Source organism: Mesoplodon densirostris, chromosome 6, assembly GCF_025265405.1.
Source record: "Mesoplodon densirostris isolate mMesDen1 chromosome 6, mMesDen1 primary haplotype, whole genome shotgun sequence".
NCBI lineage: Eukaryota > Metazoa > Chordata > Mammalia > Artiodactyla > Ziphiidae > Mesoplodon > Mesoplodon densirostris.
Genome location: NC_082666.1, coordinates 38,101,632 through 38,124,940, shown reverse-complemented (window position 1 = coordinate 38,124,940; position 23,309 = coordinate 38,101,632). Strand labels below are relative to the sequence as shown.

General features: G+C 42.9%; 1 protein-coding gene across 10 annotated transcripts in view; it reads right to left on the bottom strand.

Moving 5' to 3' along the window:
* Nucleotides 1-4,090: 4,090 nt before the first annotated feature.
* LOC132492149 (putative spermatogenesis-associated protein 31C1) overlaps nt 4,091-23,309 on the bottom strand; it is a 58,000-nt gene continuing 38,781 nt past the window's right edge. For 4 of the 10 annotated variants that reach the window (XM_060101422.1, XM_060101421.1, XM_060101420.1 and 1 more), the window contains exons 2-6: nt 22,060-22,183; nt 15,123-15,330; nt 6,860-6,917; nt 6,444-6,504; nt 4,091-6,217 (exon numbers count right to left, since the gene is read on the bottom strand). In XM_060101422.1, coding sequence (XP_059957405.1) covers nt 4,198-6,217; nt 6,444-6,504; nt 6,860-6,917; nt 15,123-15,245 — 2,262 coding nt within the window. In that variant the 5' untranslated portion in view covers nt 15,246-15,330; nt 22,060-22,183 and the 3' untranslated portion in view covers nt 4,091-4,197. Of the gene's footprint in view, nt 6,218-6,443; nt 6,505-6,859; nt 6,918-10,585; nt 13,877-15,122; nt 15,331-18,684; nt 18,775-20,724; nt 20,861-22,059; nt 22,184-23,309 lie in introns of those variants that run through there. The other 6 variants (XM_060101426.1, XM_060101419.1, XM_060101424.1 and 3 more) reach the window with 6 other exon arrangements.

The following is a 23,309-nucleotide window of genomic DNA, read 5'->3' as shown; positions in this document are numbered from 1 at the left end:
CTTTCATACTAGTTTCCTAAAGGTGCGTTGTTACTTCTTGGTAATGTAATAGTCAGAAATGACTATATGGTGGCCATTTGAGGAAGAAGTAGCTCTTACATAAGTGTATAGTGACCTTATCTCTTTTGATACAATACCTCTTGGTTTCAGAGGCTTGCACAGATTTCCTCTAAATGAATAAACTTAGTAAGATTTTTCTAACTATCAATCTAAAAGTAGATTTAGAAATCTACTTCTGAAGCAGTTTTGTTAAGTAATTATTGATCAGTTCTCTTTCTGATTGGTACTTCTTTCTGCAAAACAAATCCCTGTACTTAGAACAATTAATACCACCATCCCTGGCTCCTTGATTATTACACAGTGATGTTTCTTGAGAAAAAAGCTTACCCTTTTTTGGGGGGAAACTTCAGTCCATGAAGTAAAACTTCATTAAAACTAGATCTGCTTCTAATGCCAGTGTGATGCAGATCAGTATCCCCTTTCTTTTGACTTTCCAGGATGTGTGAAGAGAATGGTATGGTTTGGTTTAGGAAGGGTTGTAGCTTAAGAGGATTGCATTATGTTTCTGTGTCACTGTGGGGGATTTTATTTCAATATTATATCCTGTTCTGTAAAAACACCATAGTCATTCTCTTACTTATTATTAAATAATTAAACGCTGCCCTTTGTTTACTTTCCCCTTCTGATCAGAAGACTCCTCTCCACTCTAGGCCTTGATCTGAGTTCCAATTCATCAGCTTGTAGTAGCTACACTTCTGGTTTCTGAAGTCAGACAGATATGGGTCCCATTTCTGTCTTCATCAGTTATAATTTAGCCTCTGATATATGCATTCCAGAGCTGGCAGTGACAAACATTTTACTTCTCCTTATTTTCCCAGGGTTCTGTGCATTTTAATAGAGGATCACAATATTTTAAGTAGAGCTGGGATGGGGTGGAACGAAAGAACAAGAAAACATGCTTTTAGGAAGGTCTGATACACAAATCACATGGAGGTAACTGCTTGAGAGAAAACCACCCCTACCTGAGTATTGTCAATAAAGTAGCACAGGGAGGCAAACGAATCAATGGTTCCCTAAAAATATTCTTCTTTAGAAGAATAAAATTCACAAGAAAGCCTCATTGCAAATAAAATATATTTGTTTTCCTAAAGGAAGATATTTGAAAAGTCGTAGTAAATACCTACTTTGACCTTCTGTGTCCCTAGTGTTCTATCTCCACTAAGTTTTATGAACACTACATAGAGGAGGAGCCTGAGTCTCAAAGACCATAAGTAAGAGATGGATTCCAGAGCCTTTGCAAGGTCCATTATGCCCCATGACTTCCCATTGCGGGTGCTGTTCATCCAGATAGGTGCTTAGGATACCAGAATGAATACATCTCTTTCGAGAGGTTTTTAACAGACATTAGATAATAAACAAGTACAACACCTAACAAATAGAACAGAATGCTTTATTTAAAGCAGAAACAGAATAAATGCTCACCTAGTATCATTTAAATCCCCTTTAAATTATTTTTTGAATCAACATGTTTATATTTGAGGGTATTTTCTTATTTTCTCCTAGTTCCCTTTACTTGCACCTCCTTTCTTTTTCACTTTTCCCAACTGAAATGTTTATGGTTTCAAAAGTAATTACTTCTTGAAGAAAGTTTTCGTGTATACTAAGTGCTACCTAATGGAAGCCATAAGCATAGAGTCTGCTAGCATTTAGAGTGGTATAATACATAGCCAGGTTGAATCAAGTGGGAGAGAAGGTTAATCATTCTTTTAAACTGGCAGTGTTGCCGGAGGTGGATTAATATGCTTTTTGAATCTCTTATGTGCTGTAAGTTAAATCTGTGCTAGGTTTCTGTCTGAGGGTCTGCGAAGCAACATGAGGTCCCTGTGTGAGGTCTCAGTATGTGATCTCTGAGAAAGGTGTTTGTGTGAGAAGTCTCTCTTGAGAGGTGTGTCTGCGAAGTCTTTGTGTATTGTCTCTGGGTCTCCATTTCTTTTTTTCTTTTGGTCTCTCAATTTCTTGTCTTACTGTACCTTATGGAAGACAGAGCAGCAAGAGAAGGGCAAAGGGACTTGCTTCTTTCTGTTTTCTTGCTGTTCCATCAGCATCACCTGTCTGTGGCACTCTCCCAGCAGGAGCCAGGGGGGTCCAAGTCCAGCTTCCCCATATTCCCAGAACTCACTTCTGGGTGCCCCTGAGAGGACCCAGCAGCAGCCAGGCTCAGGTCCCAGCCCTGTCAACTCTTTCCTCTGGGTACCGACCCCTCCCACAAGTCCTGGCTCCACTCTCACTGCTCTGCCCATTCTGGAGGCTGCCTTGGGAGTTGGGGCCCAGAGGTAGGGCCTGGCTCCAGGGAGAAACCAGGGGTGTGAGCAGTCCTGTGCTCACTCTGCCCCCTCCACCCCAGGTCACAGCATTTCCACGTGTTGAGGGGCCTGACAGGGATGGGGGATGGGGTCCATTTCTGTTGTCATCTGGATCAGGGGCATCAGCTGGAACAGAAATCTCCACAATGAGAAAGACACCACCTGGAGCTGTGTCCACCATGCGCCCTGCACATGGCAGAAAGCACCAAATCACTCTAGAGAAATTCTTCCTCATCTCCCTGCTTTTCCATATGGATGGGGGTCAGGAGACAAGAAAAGCTGTGCCAGAAGCAGATCAGTGGAACACCCTTGGATTGCACCATGCCCCATCCACTTTGCACAGGTCACCTCCACACCACCACAAATCCTGTCTGATTGCTTCTTCACCTACCAGGCTCTGGGGTGATCAAGGACTGGGAGACAGGCAAGGCTTACTACACAATCACAGGCCAGTCCCCACCTCTCCCCTGGAGCAGTCCTTGGGCCATGTGTTTATGTGAAGGTCACCAGACTAGGAGTCACATCCCAAGTTCCCTAGTCCTGGCTTTTACACCTATTGTTAAGTTATCCTTTCTAAAAGTCAAGAGGTGATGACGTGTAAGCTTCTTAAATATAGTATTAAGAGATTAACCTTCCCTGATTTGCTTTACTTCTATAAGTTTGACCTTCTGTTTTGACCTAAAGGTGGTTTCTCTAGGTCTGTGATCTTAGAGTTGGAATAGGGTAGAGACCCTGGGGTGGGGCCATGATGAGCTACTGGACCCTTAACTTTTCCTCCCCTTTAGGCCTTTAGATGGTAGTTGTATGTCAGGGGGCTGCTCTTTCAGAACTGCACATTTATGGGAATCTGGTACCACTTTGCCTCCTTCCTTGGATCCAGTGATTTTTCTACACCTACATCCCACCCTAAATTCACAGTGTTTGACCATCAGATAGTTACTACCCACAGTCACACCCCTATTCCATTCATCCAAAACTCCTTCTCTGGGGTTAACATAGAGTGGAAGGTAGGTGACCCATGAACATAGCCATTCACTTATATGGGACTGGACTCAACACAGCCATCAGCAGCCTCCCTGATACTCCCCCCACCTACACACACAGAGCTGGAAATGCCATCCTTGCTGCTGCTCTAAAGTCTAGGAAAAACAGAGGTGGGGGAGGGTGATGCTGTACATTTTATTATGCCTAAGCTAAAAGGGGTTCATAGGGCATATCTCAATCCCAGCCCTCATCAGAGAGAGAAGGAACTCTTAAGAGCAGATGTTATATATTCCCTACCAAGAGATCCAGGGGCAAGATTTCTCCTGTTTCTGAACTCAGAGCCCATACTCTATTCCCCCCAAACTTCCATCCACTTGGCTCTGATACTTCCTGGAGCCTGAATTGCAATGTCTGGCCCTATCGTGTAAACCTATCCACTACAGTTGCATAAAGTTCAAAGTAGCATAGAAGAAGGAGAAAGACTGGTTGAACCAGATCCTTGGGTGTGGGTTTCATAGGTTTTTCCCATCTCATTGTTAGAGTAATTTTGGTTTGTGTAATGACAGTATCATAAGGTGCAATGAAGGGACACGAGACAAGGAGCAAGCTTGTGATGCTACTGTCAACCTCCCTCCATGCCCCTCCCTTCTAGAAGACAAAGTGCACAGCACAGATAGCAGCCATTACACTATGCTTTTATTAGAAAAAAAAATATATATATATATATATATATGTATTGGGGAACATTAAATATCTTGGATGTGCTAATGAGAAAATCATTTTCTCTACATGGACTGAATTTTTACTTGGAGACATGTCTTCCTACTAAAGGGAAGACTAAAGAAGGATTTTACTGTCGACCAGGCAAGACACCTCCCCAAAGATGACAATGCCTTGGACAGTGTTGATGGCGGGCTGGGGCACCTGGAATCCTTGGCCCATACTGGCAGGTACTAACTGGAAACAAACCCTTCTTGGGGGGCAAGGATGGGAGGCACCTTAGGCCCAGCTGCTCATCGTCGAACCTTACACTTTTCAAACTATGTTGGTGTCTGACTTCCCTTTCCCTGATAGGACAACTCTGGCCCTTGGAGGTGGCTTCATGACTGCAGGCTGTAGAACCCATCATTCTCCCTTGCTCTGGGTAGGAGGTAAGCCTATGGCAGCCGAAACCCCCACATACTGGGACTTGGAACTCCAGTCTGTGTCCATTTAACTTTGTGGCGTGAAGTCCATGGTGAATCGCTCTTGTTTCTTCTAGGATCTGTCCAACAGCTGCCATACGTGCCTGACCCTCAGCAGTCTCACTCTTCAAGGTTGATCTGCTTTTGACGGATCCGTGACTCCGGGCAGTGGCTGATGTGGGCTTGAATTTTTGCAGAGCATCTCGACCATTGACTTTTTTCTTGGGGAAAATCCACTTTAAAAATAGCCTCATCCTTTTTCTGAAGAGGCTTTCTGGAGAGCTATGTTTCTTCTCTGGCATGAGCTGGAGACATCTGCTCCCAATAGAGTCTGTTATTCCCCTGACCTGGGCAGGGCGGCTCATACTTCCAGCTTGAGAGGTCCCTAATTCTTTAAACCTTTCTTCATGCTCTCCTGGTTTATGCCTCCTACAGTCCTCTCTTTTGTAAGTAGGGGCAATCATCTTGCTCTGGCTCTTCCATGAGTCTTGGAGTTTTGAAGTTTTGGGCTCCTGCTGCCCTAGGTGGCTCCTTTGGGCTTCCATAAGGCCACTTGGCTCCTGGGAAGCTAACCTGTCTCTGGTGGGGACTCTCTGGGGATGGCACTGAGGCACCTGAGAAGCCAAGTTGTCTGCAGCAAGGAACCTGTGTTTGGGAAAGTCCTGAAGCTGGTTGTCTGACTGTACCTTTACTTTGGAGTTAAACTCACTAGCAACCTCCATGTTAAGGCATGGTTCACCTGGATGTTGGAAAACAGACAGTCTAGGTAGTAGGAAACTTCTACTGGCCCCTGGCACCTCTAAACTCCTCATATGTACATTTGTGGTTTGGGATTTTGTCAACACTTTGGTTTCCAAGATAACACTAGACTGTGGTTGAAGAGCAGGAGACTCCTTGGCCTCCACAGCCTCCCTGGCCTCTTCACCTCTCAAAGATTGGGATCCTAAGTTCACCTCCATCACTGTTACCCTATGGCAGGGGTCTCGTGAGGCCTGACCACCACTCTCCTCTCTTGGCTCATTCCTGACCATTGCTGAACTTGGACCTGGCTCTAGGCTGTCCCTCTTGACCCATTCCACAGTCTCACTCTTCCAGGTTCTGCCCACAAGGCTGAGTGTGAGGGACTGAGAAGGTGGCCTGCCCTCCTGTCCAGTCAGAGAAGCCTTTGAGGGCCCATGGTAGTCACCAGATGGAATCGCTCCCAGGGCACTCTGGATTTCCTTACACACAGTTGAGGGGACAAGGAGAGGCCTCTTCAGGGTAGGAACTGACTCTTCTGTTATCACCTTCTCTCCTGAATGAGCCTGAGGAGGTTTCTCCAGGAACTCAGCAAACTGGACTGTTGAGTGGGACCCAGACACACAGGTGGCTGAAGGGGAAGAGGCAAACTGCAGAACGGTGGAGGGTTGGAGCTTTTTCAGCTTCAAGAGATTTATGGGCTTGAGGACCTTGAGGGGGAGGGTCCACCTGTGCTTTACCCAAAACCTTATAATATGTGCTTCCAGCACCTCTCGAGTGTCTGGATCAAGGAAGGAAACCCTACAGGAGGTGTTCATGCAGGGTTCCCAACCCTTCAAGCAGTATCTTCCACAGGCTCCAGCAGGCACTGCTTTGCACGTCTCACCAGGAGGGTCTTGACATGAGAGCTGATGAAAGTTGCCCTTGCCAGGAAGCCTCCCCAGGCAGCTGTAGGAGAGCAGATGGGGCCAGGATGGCTGGACAGGACAGGCAGGGGTGGGCACCTGCCGCCCAAGAACCCTCCTCTGCCCCCACAGACTTCATAAAGCTCCTGCTCTCCCTCACCCTAGGGCCTTAGCCACGCCCTCCCATGGCTCCCCCTCCCAGGGCTGGGGTCACATTACAGGCTCTGGGAGGAAGGACAACCCAGGAGAGAAGGGGAAAGATTCTTTACCTTTGCAGAAGTGAAACCAGGTTGTGAGTCCCCTCCAGTTCTTCCAGGCAATCTCTGCAGGCTGGAAATCAGGAGACTGGGTCATGGTGGTGAAGGCAAAGGCCTAAGAGTCTTTCAGGAGGCTGAGTGCAATGGCCCTTTAAGGGAAATCTTTGGAGGATTAGACTCTGGAGCCCAAGTATCAGTGTCCAAGGCCACATGTCCCTGACAGTGATGGTAAGTCTCACTTGAAAAGGGTTTGTCCTTTGCAAAGTGCTTCCACGTTAATTAGGCTCTGTTAATTAGGCTCAGGCTCTGTTTCCTGAGGAATAAGCTCTGCCACTGGCATCCTCAGAGACCGTGAAGCTGGGCCCTCAGGATTAGGAGAGATGGAAGCTAACTCACGGGTCGCGCAGGGCTGAATGGCAAAGGCTTACCTTTCAAAGATCCACTTTTCTTCCTACTCCTGCTCCTCCCCTTCAGCTTTACTTGATGCTGAGATAAGAAAAAGTGAGGGGCGAACACCCAACTCTCACTGTCCTCTATCTAGGCAAGCTGTGTTCATGAACAACATGACTTTCTACATTTAACTAAAACTCTGTGGGGTTTTTTCCCCTTTTACTTATTTTTAAAGTGGATAACAGTATTTTCAGTTTTTCTTCTTTGAAGAGTGCAAAGAAGGTTTGTTTTTTTGTTTGTTTGTTTTGGTTTTTTTTTTGCGGTACGCAGGCCTCTCACTGTTGTGGCCTCTCCCGTTGCGGAGCACAGGCTCTGGACGCACAGGCCCAGCGGCCATGGCTCACAGGCCCAGCCGCTCCGTGGCACGTGGGATCTTCCCGGACCGGGGCACGAACCCGCGTCCCCTGCATTGGCAGGGGGACTCTCAACCACTGCACCACCAGGGAAGCCCAAGAAGGACTTTTTAAGTTTTAATCACCATAGATTTCTTCTGTCACTGTTCCTCTAATCAAGAAACACACACGTTCTCAGACCTAAATGCCCACGTGAGCTTTGTCAGATAGGATTCTGCTTCCCAAGGCCAGACCTCCACTCCAGCCTCTTCTCTCAGGCTCTCAGGGGCTCAGCCCCAACACAGAGGAAGGTCTCACTTGTGACACCCACTGTGGGTAGGTGGCTGGTGAACCAGGGCTCAGGGGTCAGCCTTCCTGCAGAGATTGAACTTTTAGTAATCCAGTCCTTGACCATTATTAGTCACTGCATTTGGGACTTGCCCTGGAGCCCTCTACCATACCTGAACTCCTGGTCTATGATCTTAGGCTAGAAATCCTCATGCCCACTCTAACCCCTCTCTGGCCTGGCTTTTCCCTAGAAGGATGATGTTCTATACTTTTCTGAGAGTTCCCATCTCAGGAGTCTCTCTAGGTGGTTTAGAAAAGTGGAAATAAGAATAAGAAAAAAAGAGATAATCTCTGCTGGGATTAAGCCAAAGGTTTCTTACCTTCCTGCTGTTTCTGTGTTTCCTAGGTGGTGCTAAGAATGGATTACTCTGGAAGCAGGGGAGTAACATTAGGTAGAGCCCCAGTCCACACAGGAACCCAAGGATGATATCAATCACCCAGGAAGTTGGGCTGGATCTCAGCCAGATAGCAACAATGTTTTTCAAAGAAAAGAGATTCTCCATCTTCTGAACTGCATTGCTGCCCTCAGGCAACAGAGCACTGGGAGTTCACTTGATGGCAGAACCCCAGGCCTGCATCACAGAGCTGTGGCCTTGTCACAAAGGGCTCCTGAGTGTGGGGGAGGGGCAATAAGAGAAATAGGCTGAATCACTGCCCCTCCTTCCCATCCAGACCCACAGACACCTGCACCCTCCTGGGGCTTCCAGATCCCTCCTTCCAACTACTCTCATCCTGTCAGAGAGACCTTAGCCAATTTTCTGTTCATTCCATCTGGAACCTGGTTCCTTCATCCATTAGAGACCTTTACTTGAGGCCCACCAATTTGATAACTCTTGAACATCTTAAGCTGACCCTGGAAGACTGGCTGTTTCACAGACATTTTTACTCAGGATTTCCTTTGTCCTCAGCTCCAACTTTCCCACATCATGTTTGTGTCTTGTGTAAACCCAGGGATAGAACTTGAATTTCTTTTACACTTATTTAGTTTTGTGAATTTTGAATAGTGTATGTTTTACCTCATTTTCTATCAGAGGGAACTACACACAAAAAATAATTTATTTTTCAAAATTCATAAGTATGAAAGAATTATAAATAGTTATGTAATAGGGAAGAACAAATCTGACTCCACATTAGATCTTTTTTACTTTAATCTTTATGCTTTGTTGCTCGAGCTAACTCTGTCCATCCCTGTGACCCAGGCTGGCTCTGCACTTTTTGTAAAACAATGTTGCCTAGAGCCTGAAATATACAGGATAGACTATTTCTAAGGCTCTGCCTTTTAAGAGCCCATTCATGGAGATAAAAAGTTGCAGAACAGAGAATAATAATTGTTTTGTTGGAGGTTTACAGGAACACGTGACCTGACCAGGCTCTGACCCATCTGGCCAGCTGCTAGAACAAAGGATCCAACACCAAGATATTTGCAGCAATTAGCCATGCCCCTCCCTCACCTTGCCTTTAAAAAGGCTTTGCTGAAAGCCTTCAGGGAGTTTGGGGTTTTTCCTGGGCATGAGCCACATGTCTTCTTGCATGGCACTGTGTAAACCTTTCTCTGCTCCAAACTCTGATGTTTCAGTATTTACCCTCACTGTGCATCAGGCACACAGACTTGCATCTGGTAACAGTTAAACCTTCAAATGATGTTTCTGTAAGTTTGTAGTGTTTATAATTCTGGAGTTAGTAAATCTTTAAACTGCACAAAAACTTTTGGGACACACTGCAAACACGCACACACACACGTACTCATGTTCCTCAACCAATCTAGTACTTTCAAATCCAATAATCCATAATTTTCTACTTAAAAAAAATCTTTCATATGTTGTCTCAACCCAGCTTCTTAGTTTGCAATGATAAGACAGTCCCCACGCTCCAGATAAATTTTGCAGTATGTGGTCTTAGTCCATTAGGGCTGCTATAACAATATACCATAGACTGGGTAGAGTAAAGACAACAGACATTTATTCTCACAGTTCTGGAGGCTGGGAAGCCCAAGATCGAGTCACCAGTGTGGCCACCCCGTAGTGAGAGCTCTCTTCCTGGTTCACAGCTGGAGCCTCCTCTCTGTATCCTCATATGATGGGAGGAGGCTGGAGATATCTCTGGAGTCTCTTTTATAAGGCACTAATCCCATGCTCATAAGCACTTTTGCACGGCCCCGCCTCCTATCTTTAAGAGGTAGGATTTCAACATGTAAATTTTGAGAGAACATTAACGTTCAGACATGTGCACTCATTCTATACCCGGAAGCTAAGAATGGGTTAGGGTGAGCCAAGGTCCTGACCCTAAAGGGCTGTAGGGTGAAGAGTAGGACTAGGGGTCAAACCCTTGGGCTGAGCCAGGTCTTGAGCAGCCTCTTCAGATATCCCTAGTGTGTTATGTATGTATTCTCTTTTCTGAGTGTGCCTTGCCTTTCCTGCCCCATCCTCCCAGGCCCCTGAAGCTTCAAGTCCAGCCTGAACCACATAGAAAGGGAGCTTTGAGTCTTACACAAAATTCCCTTATGACACCGCTTTCTATCGCTTAGCAGTAACACAAGATTCACTGAAGGATTCACATGGTAAATATGTCTTAATGCCCCATGAGGGCTTTAAAATAATGGGTATTCTCTGCTTGTTGGTCATAATTTTATACAGTTTTAGTGGGAACGTGGGCATGTGAGTTTATTTGGCTATATTGCCATGAATGTGCACTTTCACAAACATATCTCCTACATCTACTATTTTTCCTACAGTCTTTTCCTCCCATATGATATTCTCACCTTAATTCAACCTTTTATCAAAATTTAGACTTAGGTCTGTCACCATGTGGACATGCTTTGTAAGAAAATAGCTTCAACCGAGGAGGTCAGTGGAAGGCCTGGACCAGCTATCTTGGTTCCATGATAGTAAGCAAAGGATCGCAAACTACCATGTTAAGCTTAAGCACAAAGCAAAGTTTATTTAAGCATAGGTACACTCTCAGAGAGGGAGAGAGAGAAGGAGAGAATGAGCAGGCTGTTTCTGAGAACAAGCTATTTCAGTGAAGTGAAGCAAACCCAAAGCAAAATATATCGAAGCAAAGGTACACTCTCGGTGGGGGGGGGGGGGGGTGGATGGGATGGGTGTACTCCTTCTGCAAATTGAAAGCAGCATTCCTATAAAGGCTTAAGAGCGCTTTTAAGGAGCATTTTGCAGAGAGGTGGGGGTGAGTGACAAGGATCATTATTTGATTAACAGTCCTGAGCTATGTAACAAGTTTTCTGCTGTGCATGCTCTCATCCTTGAATCCCCAAAAATGCCTACTGGGTGGGGGGAGGGGCAAAACCACATGTAATTTATTGTAATTAATGTATAATGAGTTTGGATTTACTGTAGGTTATACGCCTGTCTGGTCTGGGCATCTGGGCATGCACAGCCTGGAGAAGTCCCCTTGTGTTACTGTGCCTCTCTTTATCAGGATAAGCTGCCCACCACCCGACCATAGTTTCTCCCGTTCTGGGTGGAGTCAAGGGAGAGTCCCCAGATGGCTGCGTGTGACTCAATTTCTTCTTCTTGTCTTTCTCACCACTGTCACCTCCTTGCTGTTAATGTCTGACTAACTACCTAACAGGTCTTCTTTGCGTTCATATTTGCTCTCTAAATTTTCTCTATTACTTTATTTTCAATATGTTTTGTTTGATGGGGTTTTTTTTTTGAAATTTAAAAATCTTATGATAACATTTACCTTGATTTATTTAATTATTCTACTGTTATTGATTTCTGCCATCTTATTTTATGCTTTATTTTCTACATTTTCTTTATTGTTTCTTTTTTTCCCTTCTTTGGCATCTTCCATTTTACAGGTCAAGGGTACTTATGTTTGTTTGACATTTGGGAATTTTTAATATTGTAATGGTTTTATATCTTGAATTATGTTAATTTTCTCCTCAATTTCTTACCCGTGCATGAAAAATGTTCCCTGCCATATCAGTAGACAAAGGATGTTGCAGTCATCAAGTCAGATGTCAAAGCAGGAACCCTCAACTGTGCACCATGAGGGGATTCGGGATGGAGAAAAACAGGGTACTGATTCTAGAGTTAAGGTGCATATCAAAGGAATAATTTCACGGAGCCCAGATTCTTTCATCTTCTCATACATAGAAAAGTGCTAAAGTCCTTAACTTGAGATGTCTAGTTTTCTTTAATTAATAGTAATCTTTCGATGTTCCGACTACCTGGTTTTTGTTGACTCCTCCCTTAGGTCTTCTGAGCAGTTCCTCAGAGTGATCTGACAGGCTGTGTTCTGGGCTTAAGTCCTCAGAAAATCTGCCAAATAAAACATAATTCTCCTTTTGGGTTGTGCATAGTTTTCAGTCAGCAGTCTTGGCAACCAATGAAGGGGCCCAGAGCAGACTTTTCTTCTTTGCCTGAACTCTATGAGGATCCAGAGTCCTGGCACCAGCAGAGGCTTCTTGGGCCTGTCCGCTTTCTCAGAGAGTCCAGACGAATTTGGGTGAGTATCTCCTGGTTCTTGGATCTCCAGTTTTGGTTGATGATCCTAAGTTTTATTCAGTGGTGTTAAACTCTTCTCTTGAGTAGTAGGTTATCCTTGAAACTTGGTTTCAAGAAGAAGTACCTGGGTCATCCTCAGTGAAAGACACTGGGAAGATTTTTACTCAGTTTAAACACTGAGAGCTTATCCTCAGTAGAAAAACACTGGGAAGACTTTTGCTCAAGTGGGTTAGCCTCACTTAAAAGACACTGGAAAGATCTTGCTCAGTTTAGACACTGTGGTTTATCCTCAGCTGAAAGACTGGGGAGACTTTGCTCAGGTGAAAGACACTGAGTAAAAGTTGGACTGGGTAATTAGGTGGAAGACTAACCTGTCTTCCTTGAATTGGCTACTTTAATAGAGTTTGTCAAAATAAAAGTGATCTTCACAAATTGAACTCAGAATGGGGAACTTAGCTTTCAATACAAAAGAAAAAGGAACAACAGATTTCCAGCCTCCAATGGATATCCTGGCCAGGTTTATGTCCATACAAAATTTACATTTACAAGTGCTTACTTACTTGGGACTTAAAGAAAATCTTGCCCTAAAAATGACTAAGATAGGACTCTTTTATTGCATATGCAGTTAAGTTAGAAAAAGCTGGCTTGATAAAAACATCTTTTCAGAATTCTGACTTCAAAAAAACAAAAGGCTTTCTAGGGGAAACTTGCATTTCTCTTCCTGTGTCTTTGAAATGTAAGTGTTCTGATATTCTTCAGTGTGTGTGTGTGTGTGTGTGTGTGTGTGTGTGTGTGTTTTGAGAACTTCTATGAAACATTTGAAGAAGGATTAATTTTATACAGTCTCTTACAGAAAACAGAAGAGGGAACATTTCCTAATTTATTTTATGAGGCCATTGTACCTTGATGCCAAAAGCAGAAGTACAAAACTGTAAAACTATATACCAGTATCTCTCATGAAGATACAAGCAAGAATTCTCAAACAAATTGGCAAATTAAATCAAACCATGTATAAATAGCATGATACCTTATGACCGAGTAGAATTAATTCCACATATGCAAAGCTGGTTCAATATTAGGAACTCAGCAATGAAAAAGAGTGAACTATTGATAAAAGCAACAACCTGGACGAATTTCCAGAAAATTACGTTGAGTGAAAAAAGCCAATCCCAGTAGGTTACATACTATATGATTCCACTTCTATAATATTTTTTAAAGTGACAAAATTATGAAGAAAATAGTAATGGTTAACATGGGTTAAAGGTGAGTTTAGGGGGACAGGAGAGAGGTGGGTGTGACTAAAAGGGCAACATGAGGGATCTCTGTGGTAGTGAAACTCTCTTGTGTATTTAGTGGTAAATATATGGACACATGCATGTGGTAAAATTTCATGAGGTAAATATACACATGCACACACACAAATTCATATATATGAAACTTGGAAACCTGAATATGATTGATGGATTGTATAAATATGAATATTTTTGTTAAATACTTGTACTATAGCTTTGCAACATGTTGCCACTGGAGAACACCATGAAGGGTACACAGGATCTCTATTTTATTTCTTACAATTGTATGTGAATGTACAATTATCTCAAAATTAAAAGTTTATTTTTAAAAGAGAACCAAAGTAAATTTTTTTTTTTTATTTTGCGGTACGCGGGCCTCTCACTGTTGTGGCCTCTCCCATTGCGGAACACAGGCTCCAGGCGCGAAGGCCCAGCGGCCATGGCTCACGGGCCCAGCCGCTCCGCGGCATGTGGGATCTTCCCGGACCGGGGCACGAACCCATGTCCCCTGCATCGACAGGCGGACTCTCAACCACTGCGCCACCAGGGAAGCCCTAGAACCAAGGTAAATTTTAAGCCATAAAACTCTGTAGAGACTCCTGCTCTAGTCTTGGATATACTCCATCCCATTAGGGTTAGAGAAGAATTTTTAGGACACATTTTAGGCCTTTTTTCTTTTACGAATTTTACAGTATTTGAGTTAGTTGGAACTCATGTATTCCTGCTACGTTGTAGGAATGCACAATGGAATAGAGTAATCAGAAACAAAAGATTCTTCCTGTTTCCCAATGCACAGGCCTTTCTCCTCACTGCTAATGGTTAATTTTACATGTCACTTAGGCTGGGGCACAGTGCCCAGGTATGTGATTAAACACTCTGGATTTTTCTGTGAAGGTATGTTTTGTAGGAGATTAACGTTTCAATTGTTGGACTTTGAGTAAAGCAGTTTACCCTCTAGGATATGGGTGGGCTTCATCAAATCAGTTGAAGGCGTAATAGAACAAAGACTGATCCTCCCCGAGCAACAAGGAATTTTGCCTTTGGACTCAAACCACAACTCTTTCCTGAGTTTCCAGGCTTGCTGGCCTCTCCCGTCAGATTTTGGATTCACAGTGCCTCCAAAATCGAGTGAAGTTCCTTAAAATGAATCAATTCTTCTCTATATACACATTCTGTTGGTTGCATTTCTCTGGAGAATACTGACTAATACACTTTATATTTCTATCCTTTCCCTCTTTTTCCCCTCCTTTCTCTTATGGAAACCCTCATTACTTTATCTCCCTCTGCATATGGATGCACTATGGCCGGCTTTGGCTTCAAGGTAATATTCTAGGGCCTTATGAGTTTGCTGCTTCTCTCTCTCTCTCTCTCTCTCTCCCTCTCCCTCTCCCTGTCCCTCTCCTCCCTTACCTTCTTTAGTCCCATATTCGTTTATTTGTGGGAAAGAGCAGAAAAGGAAATGGGTGGTGGTGGTGAGATTTTTGTTAGGTTTATGAATTATCCTAAAGGGAAATTTCAAGGATGTAGATAGATGATAGCAAATGAAATTCTCTCTCCACAAATGAGCTGTCTCCACAATCTATGGGCTACTGATTGTAATCTTATAGCTGGTATGCTTGTGCAAATCTAAGGAGTGTTTGAAGCTAGGATAGGAGCATATAGAATTCAGCTAGCAGGAAGCAGAGAGGTCATCACCCTGAGAGATTCTGAAGACACATGGAGACCCTTTGTAACTAAACAGTTGTGTGCCAGAATGTTCTGACCATTGCCCCCTGCCCCAACAAGTGGGGGCTTACTTACCATTTCACGATAACATACATCAGTTGCCTTTCTTGAACATGGGTATGATGAGAGGACCCTCCAATAAACTTCAGTTAATTTGATGTTTTCCATCATTTTGACATTATGTCTCCTGTTCTTCATCCTACAAACCCAATAGTAGTATATCGCTGAAATTGTACTTCATAGTTTGGGAGCACAGCCGTTACAAAGTATAATATAATAAAACCTAAAAAAAAAAGAAAAAGCCTGAGGAGTATGGTTATAGGAAGAAACAAAGCACAAAAGCACTCGTGGAAATTAAAAGTATTCTTGTGAGACAAAATTAAGCTTGTTTTTTTCCTGAGTATACAAAAGCCAACAATATTTATTTATTCTTCATATGTTGAACAGCTAGTGTACATAAAGTCATAGTTTTCATGTCCTCCCTTTTTTCATATTTAACCTTTTTTCTTCTCAGCATCATCATTCCAGTGTATGTATGTATGTAGACGTTCTATAATCATGCATAACGTAAGATAGTTAAAGCTTTAATTTTCAATCATGAATAAAATTACACTTATATTAAGATAATGTAAATTCTACAGTGATAATGTAAATTTCAGAATTTAAGCTTTTAAAGATCAAAGATTATGCATATAGGGGTTGGCATGTGCCTGCCTGTGGGTCCAGTCTGGCCCACTACCTGTTCTTGTAAATACACTTTTGTTGTTACATGGTCTCTCCTGTTTGTTTGTTTGTTGTCTATGGTTGCTTTCATCCTACAACAGCAGAGTTGATTATCTGCAGCAGAAACGGTATAGTCCTTAAAGGCTAAAATATTTACTGTGTGGTCTTCTACAGAACAAGTTTGCTGACCCCTGATATTTGTAGGAAAGAACAGAAGTAAAATTATTGCATGGTAAATAAGTATGTTTGTTTACTCAATGTTAAAATTCTGATTTCCATAGGAAACTTTAGCCAAAACATGTTCATTAGTGATTTTCAAGGTTTCAGTAAAAGATCTTGGATGTTAAATTCAAAAAATTTGAAAGACCAATGTGCCAATCTTGATGTTAAAATCTTCAAGGAACACCTTTTTAAAATTTACATAGACTTTCTGTAAAGTAGCTCTATAGGTTCCGATGATATGTTGCACTGTGTACAAATCACTAAACCACTGGTTTTCTGACTAGTTTGAATTCATGTTTATATTTTTATCTTACACTTATTTTTTTGTTTTATTTGACCAGAACAACATACATAGGAAATTGAAGATATTTCGATTAATTAGGCTTTTTGTGAGAAACTATGCCAGATTTATATAAAGTACATTATGCTAACATTACTTGTATATTGTGATAAAAACATGGAGACAATATATTATGAAAGTTTTCTAATATAAAAAATGTCTTCCCTTTTACATTTATGGACCAAGTCTTAAAATTCTTTAAATTGTTTTAAAGCAGTGAAGGCATAGCATTCTTTCTTCTGTTGTAATCCACTGTCTATGGTCATTCATTTAACTCACTGCTCTACTTTTATTCCTCAGAACTGCAGATGCAGAAGGAAAAATCTCTTTAAGGAGCCATTAGACATGGATTTTTTTCTTTTTCCTTTGAAACATTTGAGTTCATGTACAATTACTGAAGTACTTATTGGTCTGAAAAATCAATTGGCACAAGAGCAGCTGTAGATTATAAAAGAATTTACCAACTGATTAATTCTACTCTATGTCCTGAAAATTTTTATGATTAACTGAAAAGCATTACTATGGTAACATTTTATTTTTTATTTTTCCTTTTATTGAGGAATTCTGGGTGTTCAAAACCATGTTAAGGTTTAGGGTTTCCCAAAGTGGACTTTGTAATTCTTAGTCACTTTTATTTATTTACTTATTTTTAAATTATTTTTTATATAGCAACAGCATGGTTTTATTTTTTATTTATTTTAAAATTTATTTATTTATTTTTGGCTGTGTTGGGTGTTTGTTCCTGTGCACGGGCTTTCTCTAGTTGCGGCGAGGGGGGGCTGTTCTTCGTTGTGGTGCACAGGTGTCTCATTGCAGTGGCTTGTCTTGCTGAGGAGCACGGTCTCTAGGTGCACAGGCTTCGGCAGTTGTAGCATGCGGGCTCAGTAGTTGTGGCACATGGGCTTAGTTGCTCCACAGCATGTGGGATCTTCCTGGACCAGGGATCGAACCCGTGTCCCCTGCATTGGCAGGTGGATTCTTCACCAGTGCATCACCAGGTAAGTCCCCTTAACCACGCTTAGTTAAAATTTGCCACATTACTAGATAGGCACAAAAATTAGGATGAATGAATAGTCTTATTAGAGGCTATGGCTCCCATAAGGGCAGCGTTAACTGTATTTAAATCATTCACCATATTTTATACAGAAGATACTGAACAGCACACATGTAATGATGTGTCGTTTACCACTGGCCTTAGACTTTATGCCTAGCCGGGAGTATAAACAGGCCAAGAAGAAGGCAGTGGCTGCTTTTCTCTCCCCGTCACAGACAAATCACAGACAAGTAGACAGTAGTGCAATACTGAAAGCTCAGCTGTCAGAACTTTAGAATTACAACAAAGTATTTCTTGGAAACTGCAGGCCAGAAATGTACATACCTGCCACAAGTTTTGAAAACGTGGACAGCCTAGCGTAACAAAATAAACTGACGGATAGTTCAATGAGTTGAACTAGAGACCAACCATGGTGGGACCCCTGACTGAAAGGATGTAAACTTTCACAGTGAAAGTCCAGCAGGGTAAGCACTTGTGAGTGATTATCAAGGCCATTTCACAGGAGCTTCTAGGTCTAGCAACACACACACATGCACACACACACGCACACACAGAACAAACTAAATTTAGTGAATAGTTTGCTGAGGGGTTTTTAAGTGTTAGGAAGGGGTTTCATGGTAGCTCTTCTTGTTAGTATTGAAAGCTAGCCTCTTAGACCAGATGGAATGAGTAGTTTTCTGTAAAAGGGTTAGGTAGTAAATATTTTAGTCTTTGTAGCCTTTATGTTCTGTGTTGCAACTACTCACCTTTGTTGTTGTATGTGAAAGCTTCCACAGACACAACATGAAGACAGAGTGTGGCTGTGGTCTAATAGACCTTTATTTACAAAACACCTGGTTGGCTGTAGTTTGCTGCCCAGTGTTATAGACGATTCATAAAATACATCTCATTTTTGATTGATGAAGAAAGAATCATGTAGGTCTGCAAAGGCCTGGTATACTGAGTTTATTTAAGGTTCATGGTATTTTCCATCAGCTTCAGGTGGACAGAAGCAAGGAAATGGAAGAAGGCATACAAATTTGATATCTGTTAGAACTATTTTAGGTGGAAATTTTTCCATTTACAACAGTTAAAAAAACTGTGAAAAGCAGGTCTTGGATTGATTGGGGTCACCGAGAACCAAAATCCTTGAAGGGGTTGCAGGCTTAGACTATGTCTTTGTGTTTTACTGCCAAGTGCACACATCGTGATAGAGAACCCACACATAATCTTCTAGGAAATACTTGTCTAGGATGGGGGAAACACCTTCCAGTTCATTTCCCACATGGTTCTCTCTCCACTTCTTTCAACAGCTATACCTCATTCACTCAAATGTTGAGAACCCCATGGTATTCAGCCTCTTGGGAGACGTGGGAGGAGTCAGTGTGTGTTTGTTCTGGACTCTGGTTCTGTGGGAAGGGAGAGCAATATTACAATGGCCTTCATTCTCAAGCCTTCCTAAGTCCTCCAACAGCTGAATGAGAGCCCCGAGCCACACACTCAGCTTTCCAGAATGCCAGTGAAGGGCACCCACCCACACCCCCAAGCCCTGCAACCCTTGGCCCCATCCTGTTCGCTATGCTTATGTGCCAGTGATCCAGCCCCAGGATTCAGGACCTTCAGCCACACCCTCCCTAGTCCTCTAATCATGGACTGAAGATCTGGAGCACCCAGCTTTATACCCAGTCCAGGGCACTGTCTCTTTAGCCCTGCTCCCTCACTCTAATCCCCAGTGCCCCAATGTCCCAAATCTTGACAAGGCTCTGCCCAGGACTGGCCATATCCCTTTGCCTCAGGCACTGAGTGATCATGCAGGGTCAATCTCCCTAGGCCCGAAGGCTTTGTTGGCTCAGGGGGATTTCCATGGAAAAAAGGAAAGAGTTTTCAATTTTAGGAAATTAGAAAATCTTGAGTGGATAGATGGAAGAAGAATAGACGGTCACTGGCTCCAACAGCTCGATTGGCAGTGTCTAGACCTTGAGTGGACCCTGAGTCAGCTCTGGTGGGGATAGCTTTGGACCACCTGGAGATGGAGACCAGGGCCTTAAAAGCACCATGGTTCCAATACAGTCTCTTGGCCTTAGCTGCATCTCCCAGAGCCAGAGCTAAAGCCACAGGGAAGTTGTGTGTGTATGTGCACACGTGCATGTGTGTACTAGTGTGTGTGGGGTGTGCTGTGTTCTGGGGTCAAAACAGAGAAAATGGCACCTGCTTATTCTAAGTAACTATGGTGCTGATTCTCTTCTGTATGGAAACAAATGAACTAAAATCCAGTCAACTTATTTTTTCAAATGGTGGAAAGAGAGGAAGAAATTGTTTTCTATTAAGTATACATAATCTCTTAGAGGCACTGTAAGGCCTGGCCTATGGTTGGGCCCAGCCAAGCACAGGATAAAGGGTCTGTCTTTTCAGCCTACTTAGGAAGCTTCTGGGTTTCCTCACTAAGCCACTCTTTATTCCTTCCTGGGTCTCCCAGAAGGGTGGCGGTTTGGAATCAGCACCCACCCTGCCCTTCATCCTTGTTCCATCCCAGAAGGAACCAGACTGAAGTATGCAAAGCCCTCTCAGAAGAAATGGTCCAGGAGGAGAAGAGGTGGCACAAAGGGACAGGTGGCTCCAGGATATAGGGTTTCCCACATAGGGTGTTATATGAGCCTTTGGAAAGAGAATTGGATACTCATTTATGCTTTTAGACCATGAATCTCTTACTTGCAATGGCTGCAGGGCCTGAACCTTTCCTGTTCATGAGAGGCCCAGGTCCACAGTGGGGACTGAGAATGGGGAGCTCAGGCTAACTTTGAGATAGTGCTTGCCCCTTGGCCCTACCTCTAAAGTTCTTTGAGCTCCACTGGTTTTCGTCCTTCCTTTTAAATCTCTGTAGTGGAGGCGCTTGGAGGCGCATAGGTGCCTTCACCGGGGTGGGGCACCTCTTCCCTGGTGGCTGTGAGTGTTGGTACTAATGGTCCACAGCTGCTGCCTTCTCAGGGAATTGCCCCTAACTAGGCACATACTGCCTTACTCAGTAACTCACACATCTATGGTATCAGGCAGAAACTAGTGACTGGTGGTGTGGGTGGGGGTGTCAAATACAGCCCTCTTGTCTCCAGGGGGACCAACTCTGTTTGCCATTCATGTTCCACAGGTCCCTTGGGGACCAAGCTGATGTTACTTTCCAGATCACATCTTTGCTTTGTTTTTTCCCCATGCCCTATCCTGTCTTCCCTGCTCCCCTGTTTATGAGAGCATTCTCTCAATCATTGTCCCATGTGTCCACATCTAACTTTTGCTTCTGGTAAGCCTAATGCAGTTGGTACTGGCAGTAGTCCTAAGAAACAGATGAGATTCTAGAGGTGAATCACCTTTTAGCTAGAGGCAAGGATGACCCCACGTGTAGTGTTAGATGGAGTATTCCTAATCCCTGGTATGCTTCAGCAGTGACTGCTGATGAGGAAGTGGAGGCACTGGGCAGTGCAACCTCTAGCATTGGAGAAGTCCTGAAAAAAGAGTAACCAAGAGCTATGGCATTAGGTAGCTGTAGCTTACTGCCACTGCTGTTGTAGAGGAGATGATGAACCCCAATCTCCCTTACAGGAGAATTCAGAGTGTTTGGTCTCTGTAGGAGCATGGGGTAAACTTTTCTCCCTCACAAGGCTCTCAGCATCCTCACATCAAGCCAGATGTGACCCGAGTTAAACTCATGTGCCAGATCCCAGTTTGTATTCCTGGTGCATCCCACATGTAACAGTCATCAACTGCTTTTTTGTAAACATTTTTAAGCCTGTTAAGATTTTGCATTTATCAGCTGGCCTCTATGATTCATCCCCTATTCCCTTAACTGAATTGCCTTGAGGTAATTATGAACAGTCCCAGGTGTTCTCTTAAGAATGGGTGGGCATTCTCATCTTATATCCTGTAAATACGGGTTGTAGCCACACTTTAAGCTTTTCAGTTTGGGGAAGAGAAGTGCTATAGGGTAGGTGTGGCGATCATGGAATTTGCAGCCTGATAACCAGGGTTCAAATCCTAGTTCATATGTGTGACCTTAGGGGCAAGGTAGTTAACCTCTCTGGGCCTCCATTTAGAAATCTGTAAATAGGGGAAGGATGTTGCAGATAATGGCACCCATCTCACAGGGCTGTTGTGAGGATTAAATATGTTAATAAATGTAAAGTGGCTAGAATAGTGTTTAGCATGTAGGAAGTATCATATAAATATTAGCTGTTATTATTTCAACTCACAGAACTCCAAATCATGACTCTTTGAGTCAATATGGATTACAGCCTGCAGTTAGAGAATGTTCTCTTAGCAAAGCTATACTTCATTCTCCCATGTCTTAGACAGACTGATTGGCTGGAGTCTGAAATCATCCCTGCCTTTGAGGACTGCATAGAAAGTAGCAAAATATAACAAACCCAAGTTAAAATTCTAGACTTTTTGTTTTTTTCTCCTTATCCTATATTTTGTGTCCCAGGATATGTAGGTATCTGCTTGATCACACATTTTCATCACCTTGTAATAAAGATCTCCAATTTTCTTGCCTGGAATAACTGAATATTCTCTTCTACCCCATACAGCCAATTTTAAATATTAGGGTCTGCACCTTGAAATGCCATTTCCAGGTGGGTCATTCTTTATCAAGAATAGAGGAAATTATATGGCAGTGGCTTAAATATATTGGAGTTTATTCTTCTCACCTAATAAGAAATCCAGGGTTGGAGAGACAGCTCAGTGATGTGATGAAGGACCCAGGTAACTTTTATCGCCCTGCCACATCACCTTTGGAAACTCTTCTTTTGCTTTCAAGTGTACACGACCGACCTGTAAAGGACAACAAAAGTTGGAAGTAGCCGTGCTGGATCAGGAAAACAAGTACTTTCTCAGAAACTCTCAGGTGGTATTTCATTGGCAAGCATTGTGTCAAACTGTAACTATTTAGTGGCCAGTGTTCAGAACAGAAACAAAGGGGGGTCGATGTCAAACTCTTAAGTAATTGAAGGGAAACACCTGTTATTCTGTCTCTTTGCATTGTAGCTTAAAGAGAAAGAAGAGACACGTGCACCACAATGTTCACCGCAGCCCTATTCACAATAACCAGGACATAAAAACAACCTAAATATCCCATCAGCAGAGGAATGGATAAAGAAGATGTGCTACATATACAGAGTGGAATATTAGCCATAAAAAGCACAAAATTGGGTCATTTGTAGAGATGTGGATGGACCTAGAGACTGTCATACATAGTGAAGTAAGAGAAAAACGAGTATCGTATATTAATGCATATATGTGGAATCTGAAAAACATAGGTATAGACGATTTACAAAGCAGAAATAGAGCCACAGACGTAGAGAACAAACGTATGGATACCAAGGGAGAAAGGGGGTGTGGGCTGAGTTGAGAGACTGGGATTGATATATATACACTATTGATACTATGTATAAAATACATAACGAATGAGAGCCTACTTTATAGCACAGGGAACTCTACTCAGTGCTCTGTGGTGACCTAAATGGGAAGGAAATCCAATAAAGAGGGGATATATGTATATGTATAGGTGATTCACTTTGCTGTACAACAGAAACTAACACAACATTGTAAAGCAACTATACTCCAAAAAAAACAAAAAACAAAAAAAACACTCCGCATTCTCAATGCAGGGGGCCTGGGTTTGATCCCTGATCAGGGAACTACACATGCCGCAACAAAGATCCCACATGCCGCAACTAAGACCTGGCACAGCCAAATAAATAAATATTTTTAAAAAAGAACAGAAACAAAAGGGTGGGAGTGTCAAATTCTAAGTAATTCAAGGGAAACACCTGTCATTCTGTCTCTTTGCATTGTAGCTTAAAGAAAAAGTATGCCTGGAGGAAATACCATTTATAGCTTCACTGTGCACCAGTATGGAGTCAATGAGAAATCCCTGATATGAATTTGTGAGGTGTCA